General features: G+C 30.9%; 1 protein-coding gene and 1 long non-coding RNA gene across 2 annotated transcripts; one reads left to right on the plus strand and one right to left on the minus strand.

Moving 5' to 3' along the window:
* Positions 1-1142: 1142 nt before the first annotated feature.
* Positions 1143-2735, plus strand: LOC111718354 (uncharacterized). Its single transcript, XR_002769031.1, has 3 exons — positions 1143-1250; positions 2019-2151; positions 2605-2735. It is a non-coding gene; the product is annotated as an uncharacterized LOC111718354 (long non-coding RNA).
* Positions 2736-4084: 1349 nt separating this feature from the next.
* On the minus strand, positions 4085-10332 carry LOC111718339 (uncharacterized). Its single transcript, XM_023493904.1, has 8 exons — positions 10328-10332; positions 9319-9393; positions 8779-8890; positions 7933-8001; positions 7044-7085; positions 6470-6520; positions 5183-5235; positions 4085-4773 (listed from the first exon to the last, which is right to left on the minus strand). Exons 1-8 carry the CDS (start codon positions 10330-10332, stop codon positions 4728-4730), a joined length of 453 nt encoding a protein of 150 aa, XP_023349672.1. The 3' UTR covers positions 4085-4727.
* Between the last annotated feature and the right edge of the window lie 633 nt (positions 10333-10965).

The following is a 10965-nucleotide window of genomic DNA, read 5'->3' on the forward strand; positions in this document are numbered from 1 at the left end:
GTGATCCATCATTTTTTCTGATAAAACGAAACTAAATCGACGTTTTTTCAATAGTTTTAAAACAACAATTGAACCCTATAAACGGTACCATTATAAGCCAAGAAAGCTAGAAAAACAATGTTATCTTCTTTATTATTGATCAGATCAAGGTTTAAAGGTAATACCAGGTAATACCGAATTAAATCGGGCATTGGAAGTTCACTTTTAATTTCAACGACATTCCTTTCAAAAATAGAAAAATTCCCAATATGCTAAATTTAAATTTGGATAATTTTGGTCTCACAAAAATATATTCTAACCTTATGCCAAATTTTAACCCTTAAAAGTAGATTTATGGAATAAACGAAACAAAAACGATCCTTTTAATTAGTTAGATTTTCCATTATATTTTCTCTTAGCATAAAGTTTTTTTCATATTTCATTATAAGCAATCTCTTACATAATGCAGTTTTAAATGTTAAAACCCTGTTAATTAAAACCTTTAGGAGTTCACAGCATTTGTGAAATGTCTTTTAAAATTCCAAAAACCTAACTGTAACATAGGGAAAATCAAATCCTAAAATTCAACTATTTCAAAATTCAAAATTCAAAAATTCAAGTGTTCACAACTTCACAAGAATTCAGAATCCCAACTAATAAGGGTGATTGATTTGTGACTTTTTTAGAAATCAGCTAACCGCCCATCCAGAGGTTGCTGCGTTTCAATTAACAAAAATATTGCAATAAAAAAATTCAAAATCGTCCATCGAGTTGACGATTTAATATCGGAGAAATCACCGTAAGGCCCCAAAAAATATCTTTTAAAATTTCATGTTACACATCATTTTCAAATCTGAAAAGCGCTTAAAAAAAATAAAAATTGAATGAGTTACAGCTAAAAAACTCACCAAAAACATTCAACAGATTTTTGGACCGTTATTTAAGGCTATTATAACTTCTTTAACATTTAGAATTTTTAAAAGCACTTTTCAGATTTGAATTCATCATAAAATTTCCAATAAAATTATGTAGAACACAAAAATTTTAAAATATTTTTTTGGGGCCTTATGGTGATTTCTACAAGTGGGGTTCAACGGCTACACTACAGAAAGGCGGGAAATTAAATTGTAGTAAACCTCTATTCTGTAGACGGTAGTAGTAGCGGCTAGCGGCCAGGGACTAGGGAGTAGGGACTAGGGAGATACCTCAACCTCAGTCAGTCAAGCTTTGAGACCTCATTCGTTCACACACATTACATACACATTAAAAAGGTAAAAAGATATGAAAAATGCAACATAATCCTAAATATATCATTTTCATTAAATAAATATTTTCTATCTTTCCTTCAAAACTATGTGTAAAAAATTATACAATTTTTTTTTGTTTCAATTAAATTGTTTGTTTTTCGTTATAAAACCCTAAGATTTCACATTAAAAACTATATATTTTGCTTATCAAATTATAAAAAAGTAAATAATATGTATAATAATAAGCAAAGAATATATATCTTTCTGCCGTATATCTTGCCGTAGTATGACAAATAATCTAAGATATTGAAAATGACTTTTTATAAGAACAAAAAAAAATATATTTATAAATTCTTTGTTGTGAACCTGTGGAGTGTGGGTGGTGGCCGGAGGGGGGGGGGGGGTGCGTAAAGGACACCCCGTTTTCCCCCTTAATAATGGCAAACTTCCAATATTACCCCACAACCCTCCTTTTACCCAAGAATTTCCCCATCCCTAATTCCATATAAGATATTTCCCCATCCCTTAGTTAGTTAATCTCAATCATGTTTATTTCTATTAATTTTATATTTTATACATTTTATTTTCAGATATGCATTTTCATCATATTCATTCATATTTTTGTCATCATTTTCATAATTTTTCACAATTCAAATTTTTTATGATGATTATTATTATTATTATTGTTATTATTATTATCATCATTATCATCATTATTATTATATTATTATTATTTTTATTTTTATTATGATTATTATTATTATTATTATTATTATTATTATTATTGACTAGATTGAAGATGCCTAGTGCTAAGGTAGCAGCTAAGAAGAAGGCGGAGGCGAAGAAGAATGATGCTCTAGGAGTCAAGAAAACAACAAAAACAAAGAAAGCTTCCAAAAAGGCGGAGAAGAAGAAGGCAGTCAAGGTATATATATTAAACTAGATGAAGTGCCCGGCGTTGCCCGTTAAAATTTAAACAAATTAGAATTTTTTTTTGAAGTTTCAAGAAAAAGTCGACATTTGAAAAGAAATTCGATTTATGAAGAAAAAACTTTTTTTAGCCTATTACCCAAGGTTCCCTCAAAATTTTAGCCAATTCGCTTCAGCCGTTTGGCAAGCTTTAGCTAACATATATAAGCGAAAAGCTTTTTTATATAGATTATTCAAAGCCAAAATAGATTGGTTTGATTGTAAGATAATGTTCGGAGTAAGCAAATATGAATGTGTTGATTTTCTTCAGATTTTCTTTAGATAGAAATTAAATCCAAAAAGTAAAAAATAGCAATAATATGATTGGTTGCGTTAAAAAACGGGAAAGGAAAATTGTCAATTAAAAAGATTTGTATGATTGAAATTTATCAAGTTTCCTTTAATTCAGGCCACCAAGGCAGTGAAGGCCGCCAAGCCTAAGGCAGAGAAGAAGGCCAAGAAGGCAGCTGCTGCCGTCAAGAAATGAGAGATAAAAGACTGACGTTACAATTTAAAAGTACAAATATAGTGTAGACGATATTTCTTGTGTTTTTTGAAGAGTTTAAAAATAAGATCTCACTCCAAGCGAAACTAAAGAAAAATCGGAAAGGAATTGAGTTTATTCTTTGCGACCCGATGACGTATCGATTACGTATATCTTTCATATTCCAAACTATATATTTTATAAAATCAAATCTAAGTTTGCAAACTAATATTTCAAAGATAAAAGGATTAGAAAATTTGAGTTTGTGGTAAGAACTCAGAACCTAATTACTTCAATCTACACACCAGGCAACAGTCAACGACTTTGTGACCTCGTATCTGCTAGTTTTAAAAGTTGCCCCGAAAGAATTATTTGAATGTTTACTAGAAATTGCAACTATTTCTTCAGAATATCTCTGTAAAGAGAGGAATAAGATTTTAATCTAACGTTTATTGGATGTGAATTAAGCCTTTTTTAATTTATCCCAGAAAAGAATAATGCGTCTTGACGTACACACTGTAGAACAGTTGTTCTCTAAACCCAAATAACAGGGTGTCTCAATAAAATGGTATGGGTATCAAGTGACAATATTTGCATCGTCCTTAATTAAAAAAATACAAAGTTTGCATAAAAATCAAAGTTGTACGAGTACGACGCCTAAACTTTCCAAAATGTGAGCAATTATTTTTGAATCTTGTAAAATAATAAAAATACTAATTTATATAATTTGGCTCTGAAAACTCAGATTCATTTAAAGTACCGGCCCAACTTTTAGGCATTTAGAACAAGTTGTGTACAGTATATATATGGACTAGACGTAGATATATATTCAGACTATAGACGGTAAAACAGGACAGTTTACCAGATGAATTGTCCCATTCTAAAAAGATTAAAGTGTTGGTATATCCTGAAAAAGCCATCTCGGTCAATTTACTAAAAAGTCATGCAAAAATGATAATGTCCGATCCCTAACTGTACCCTTGAAACATTTATCTGACCACTTTTATGGAAGATAATATCGTTTTTCTTGGTTAAAAGTGTTTTATTCGGATATATTATATAAGTTTTCCTACAGTAAAATTCACATTGTGACTTCAGAGAACCGACAAATGCAAATTATCATTTTTAAAATCTAATTCATACTTTATCAGAAAAATCTTTTAATTGTGAATCAGATATTCCCATTTGTGCATGGACGGTAACTTGAAATTATGCTTACAGTCCCTTTAAGCTTTACAACTCTTGAACAATAGGAGAGGTATTTGAATTACAGAAGGGGAGGCCCCCCCCCCCCGGATAAGTTTCTGTATAAAACTTCTGACTATACTTTATTCAATCTGATCTTTAACCCCTTTTCAAAACCACTTCCTGTTACGTTATAAATGTTTAATATCAGAAAATTTGGTATTGAAGTCTTTTCTTTATTGTGATTCTTTTATTGAACAGTGAAACTAAAAAAACTGTGGAATAGAAAGACGACTCATTGATTTAAGATTTGACTAAATAGTCCGTTGAACATGAAAAACAGAAATTGTGCAGTGTAAACAGACCCATTTCACTTGAAAAGTTGTTTTTAGGCAACTGTTAGAATCAAATAAGGAAAACACAGATATTTACAAATATTCTTAATAATTAAGCTGACTAGAAGAAAACTTTTTAGGATAAAAAAATGCAAGTCTCTTAATATTGTTGTTATTTTTTTTATTAGCAAATAATTTGTCATTCCTATTCCTCAATAAATATTGATATGTATTTTATCGCCTTTTCAAATAAAATAAAAAATAGTTCAAATAAGCATGAAACAAACTCGTCTGTACTATTGGTTGTTTGAACTACTCATGTGATGGTACCAGGTGCAGTAGTTCAAATGAACAATAGTTCAAATGAACAAGTAGTTCAAACGGCGGTAGTTCAAACAGGATTGCATCAACTTTTCTTTATTCTAAATTGAAATACACATATCAGATTGGTGAGATGTCGTCTTTATATTCCATTATTCATATTATTCTTTGTCTCAGGTATTCATAATTTTTCACATTTTTAATCTATTAAAAGTTCAAAACTGCACTGTTTGTTGCCACATCCAGGGTTACCCTATAAAAATATTATTTAAAACTTAAAAGGGAATTCGTAGTCAAGTTTATTCTTACATCAAAAATATATATAACTTACATTTTCAAATACTTTGCTTTGGTTTGGCACATTTCTATTAAAACCTTTACAGTGAGAACCAAAAAAACAGTAAAATTCTCGTCGTCTTTGCTAAAGAGTTTTTTATTTTGTAACGAAACTATTTCTAAAAAAAGTCCCTGAACATTTAGAAAATATATCAGTTGTAACAATTACAAATAAATAATTGCAAATTATTAAATTTTCAGCAACATTTATTCAGTAAGAAAAAAGAACAACAACAACATATATTCCACAGTTTTCTAGTTCTCACTGTAAATTCCCAAGTTACTAAGAATTTAAAATTGTATTTAAAATTATTATTCTTATTAACCTGAGTGCACTTGAGTTTTCATCCCATTCTAGTTTTGGTTTCTTTTTGGACACCTGGAAACAGAACAAGAAAATAGTTAATTATTAAATCCCCCGCGGGCCAAAGTTAATTGTTAAATATCAGATTAAATGTTAAACTACTATTTAACCTGGGGGTCTCATGAGGATAAATAAATTAAAATAAATATAATAGAATTACTCTCCCTGAAACTAACTGTAAGCGTAATTTATGAAAAGATTCCAATGCCCGATTCACAACAGCCTAACATTAAAAACTATAGAATAGTGGATATCGAGATTAATGCTTGATCCTCTCTTTTTCTTAATATCGAGACTAACTTAGTCTTGTACTTGTATCCTGAATAGTTTATAAAATTCAACCAATCAGAGTCGCGTATATGAAGCCGATAAATTTGAAATTTTGCCCGCCATAAGATTAATATTCAGAAGCTGGAGGAACTCTCTAATTTTAAAAACCGGTTTTAATTTTTCTCTACCTATACGGGCATTTTCACAAGCTTTTGCGCCCCATGACTGCAGGCAACAAATTGCGTGCTTTGAATATCCAAGAAAGAACGGGTTAAGAAGAAAATCAAAAGTTTGTCCAATTGATACTCAGATTAAGTAATCGAGATAAGGGAATCTCATTCTAAAGTTTTCAGCTCAAGTATAAATTAGATATCTATATTCATTATTTTGAAATTTCAACTACTACAGAAAACATATTTAAATTATTATATATACTTTAAACTTATGATTGAAAAGATGAAGATTTGTTATACATAGATTTGTAGTAAGTAATAGTTAAATAATCCAAAGTTGTCGCGAAAATTTATGTCATCTATTTTCTTAATGTTATGCCTTTCTAAAAAAATTATATTTACAGATTTTTCAGATAGTTATAAAAGTCTCATCCTTAAAAAGTGATTTAATTATATAGTTAGTACTACCTAAGAAAACCATTTACTTTGTAACAACATTAACTATACACTTAATTATTGCTTTAATATCGTCTTCTTATTCTACAGTTTTCTGGTTCTCACTCTAGTTTAAACTGCAGTTTAAAATAAATCAAGGGAACCAGTGGTACGTACAAATTTTAATCTCTCAAAAAGCTTGTTGCTATTAATTTTATCTTCTTTTGAGATGAAAATGCGCGGTATTTTTATATTCCACAGAAACTTCCAGATCGGAATTTTATTTTACTTAATTGTCTGCAAGAGACAGTTAAGTAACGTAACACCCCGGGGAATTCTTGGGTCGGTAATGTTGTACATGAACAATATACCTGAGCTGGGAGGAAAACTCGGGATTTGTACTGATGGGAGTACAGGTACATCTGAACAGAGTACATATATATATATGTATATATATATACAATATATATATATATTGTACAGGTCCCAAATGTCTTTTAAAGCCCTGAAAATAAAGTCTTGAAATGGTAAGGATTTTCCCCAAATGACTTTTAAAATTTAAAATTTCAGAAACTTTAAAATAAGCAAATACGTTACGAAATGCTAAAGCCTTTTCTTTTTGGCTTCACTTTATTTACTGTATAAAATCCTTGGCTCATTAGCTGGTAAAAACAGATTCTTGCATAAAAAAGACGACTTTTAAAGACATGGAAAGGCACTTTTTTCCACAGTGTGCAGCGCCCGGCCCCTCCCCATATTGCAGCCTTCTGCACCTTAGAGGGCCTAAGCTAACCTTTGGGAAGTTGCCGCTTGGGAAATTGCACATTTGGGAAGTTGCTACTTGACAAATAGTCAATTGGAAAGTTGCCCTTGGGAAAATGATTAAAACCTCAAACTCCCCCCCCCCCTCTCCGTCACCTTTATAGGTTTAAGAAATATGTTTACCGTGTCTTCCAAGCAGTTTAAGTCGATAGTTCTTTTATCCTCCTGAATCATTTATTCAAAATTAAAGGTAGTGTCAGCAAAAAATAAAAAGGGGGCGGTGGGCTAACGTCGAATCGAATTCGATGGTGATCGCTACTAACCTTACTTCTATCTGTTGTGTCTATAAGGAGAAAAGGGTTAAAAACGACTCAAACCGAAGAACGTATAGGATCCATATTAATTCACAAAGTTGCAATATATCACTCAGCAGATCGAAAATATAATTCAATTAAATTTACAACTAATTATTCAGATATTATAATTGTAAACGTCGAACATAATTCGATGCATTCCAATAAAGTTGATATTTCATAATATTTTTTACTTTTAATACACGATATACTTTAAACGACGTTTTTTTGGCCGATAGGTGTCTCTCCCAAGTGGAACCCTTGTAACGTCGAGGGCAGAGACGCCTAGCGGCCAAATAATCGTCTTTTAAAGTAAATCGTGGACAAAAAATAGAGATATTATGAATTATCAACTATATGCGAATGCGTCAAATAAAATTCGATGATCATGGTTTGTAATATCTGAATGATTTGTTTGGAATAAAATTGAATTATTTACGATCTGAGTCGATTATTGCAACTTTCTGAATTTGTTTGCACGCTACGTTTTTCGGTATGAGTCGTGTTTAACCATTTTCTCCTTATAGACGCAACAGATAGTAAGATTAGTAGCGATCACCATCGAATTCTTTTCGAAGTAAGCCAATATCCTTTTAAATTCTTATGAGACAAATTTTGCATAAAATGTTAAAAAAAATAGTAATGTTTTAATCAAGTTTAATATCACAACAGAAGACTTCTAATGCTCAATCATATCTTTTTTTTTTAACAATTTTTACCTTTGGTAGATGAAAGCGTATTGATAATGTTGGTTTTCTTAACATATTTCCAACCTCATACTCCCCTCCCTAAACAAAAATACATTCACTAAAATAAAGGAAACACTAGTATAAAAACAATATCATTATTTTATAAAATGTACAGGGTGTCACCCGAAACATGACAGTAGCAAGCAAGATTATTTAAAAGTCGTCGTTGATATTTATTTTAGACGTTCAGTCTTCAACATTCTTGTCGTAAATTATTTTAAAGATCGTGGGCGATCTTCAAAGTCATCAGTCTACTGTCATGTTTCGTGGGACACCATGTCATATGTCATTATTTTTACAAGAATTTTAAAATTATAGCTCAAGCAAGCTATGATGATGCATTCTTTAAAGGGACTGTAAGCATAATTTTAAGGAACCAGTTTCATGCATTGTGTGATTGTTTACAATTTTGAAAACTTGTTTTTTTTAAAATTGTTGTTTCTTATGACAAGCGTATTTCAGCTTCAAGAAATTAAATTATTAGGATGAAATACTTTTAAACCTAGAAAAACGTCAATATCACCTACACGTAAAGGTTTCAAGGTACTGTTGTGAATAGGATCGGGCATTGCCATCTATGCATGAGGGTCACTTAAAATTACGCTCACTGCAGTCCCTTTAAGCAACATCATTGAAAATTTAAGATTTGAAAAACTAGTTTGCTTAGAAGATATTTAGCTTATAAAGTAATTTAAAGATTAATATAGAAAATTGGCAAAATTACAAAAAAAGTGGTGACCCCGCCCCCGGTTGATAAAGTGATAAGCCAGGACTAGAAAGTGGAGAGTCAGGATGATAAAATGGGGGTTATCTCACCTCAAGAACCTGGGAATCAGCCTCTATTCTTGAATCCTCGTTATACAATTCATCTTCGGATTTTTCATCAAGAAATTCGTGAATATAGTCTTCATAACTGTAAAGGGACACCCTGTATATGAATATTTATATTACCACACTGTTGCAAGAACACCACACTGTTACAAGAACACCACACTGTTACAAGAACACCACACTGTTACAAGAACACCACACTGTTACAAGAACACCACACTATTACAAGAACACCACACTGTTACAAGAACACCACACTGTTACAAGAAAGCCTAACGTTGTGTTTAAAGGGACTGTAGGTTTAATCTCAAGTAATCTTCCATGTGTAAAGTGTCGTGTCTGATTCACAACAGTACCATTTACATCTTTGAATGCAGATGATGGACGTATCTGCATGCAGTGAGAAATTTTTCGAAACCTTGTTGGTTTTCCAAATTTCAGTTTCTGGCAATTTGATCATCATAATGATAATTTGAGGGTTAATTCTGATTTCATGGTATTGCAATTTGCAGTACACCTTAATACCTTTGTTCTAAGTTGATAATATCATCCTGATGTCCTGTTGTACTCTCTTGCAGTACATCTCCCTCCTCCCCCTCCCTGTAACAGTACAATGTAGTTATAGTTTTCGTACATACAATGTAGTTACCGTGTACATCCCGTATACATACATGTACAGTGCACATGCCACATATACATGGTTAACATAAAGTTTACATATAGTGTACATACAGTGCACAAAAAGTGCACTTACAGTGTACATACAGTGTACATATCGTGTACACTGTACATACAGTGCACATACATGGTTAACCTAAAGTTTACATACAGTACAATTACACTGCAGTACAAAAGCTGCGTACACCTCTGAAATAACTTTTCTTGCATTATAACCTTGGGTGAGGTCCAATTTCTTATTATTTTATACTGGGTGTCCCACTAAACACGGTAATTCAAAGACGACTAAGTATGAAATTAAATTCCATGAATTAAATACAAAAGAAAAAAATACGAAAATCAGAGTTAGGAACTTTTGACTTGAATACTGATAATCCCGATTGCTTTATCTCAATATCCCTTGTGGGCACTTTTAATTTGAGGATCAATGCGTTATCTCTTTATTCAAATTTTTCCTCCAGGGTTACGAATTTCATGCTGAATATCGAATACAGATTACATTAATCTGTAGATTAACAAAAAATCAGGAACACGCATTTATCTCGATATCTATAATAGTTCCTGCAGGCTGCACCATGGTCCTTTTTGACATAAAATACTCTTTTGTAGCAGTTTTAAAGGTTCAATTCATGTACATTGAATATTCAGTATTATGAATTATCTTCTTTAAATTTTCATATTTATTGGGACACATTGTAGCCTGTAACAATAAAATAAATCCTAAACTTAAGATCTAATTTTATTTTTTTATTGAATCTTATGATATCTATATCTATATCTATATCTATATCTATATCTATATCTATATCTATATCTATATCTATATCTATATCTATTTATATATATATATATCTACCACATTTTGATAATCGTTCTTAAAAATTTCCAAACAAAGCAAATTCTCCCTTTTTTAAAGATTTGAATTACCTAATGTTAACGATGGTTTTCTTTATGTTCTTTTTTTTCTTATCCTTATCTTCATACTTTTCATTTTCGTCGTTGTTAAACCGATTTATACGGCTCCCATCACTCCTAAGAAACAAATGTCATTAAGCTAGATATTCCCCCGGTAAAAAATTAAGGGAAAGTACCCCCTCCTAGTTAAAATAAACTAAAATAAAACAGTGGTATTTGTCGTCAAAGATTTAATTTAAAAAAATAACTTAACCATCCAAGCAATTAGTACTTACTTGATATTGCAGGAGGTATCAAGCATCTCTACCAGTGCATTAATGTCCCCTGATCGACTAAAATCCATTTTTTAATCTGGAAAAAAAATTATTTAATAAAATTGAGAATTCAATGAAAAGACAGAAATGATATTTAATTATCTGTAAAGTAAAGATTTTAAAGTTAAATAGTTTTTTTTAATGCAATTATTCAGAAGATTGCTCGTATTTGCATTAAAAACCCAGAAGTTTTGCGATTCTTAAATAAAGATTTTAAGAAATTTGTAAATGATTAATTAATTAAATTTACAAAACATATTTAAAA

This window comes from Eurytemora carolleeae, unplaced genomic scaffold, assembly GCF_000591075.1.
Source record: "Eurytemora carolleeae unplaced genomic scaffold, Eaff_2.0 scaffold179, whole genome shotgun sequence".
NCBI classification, from domain to species: Eukaryota; Metazoa; Arthropoda; class Copepoda; order Calanoida; family Temoridae; genus Eurytemora; species Eurytemora carolleeae.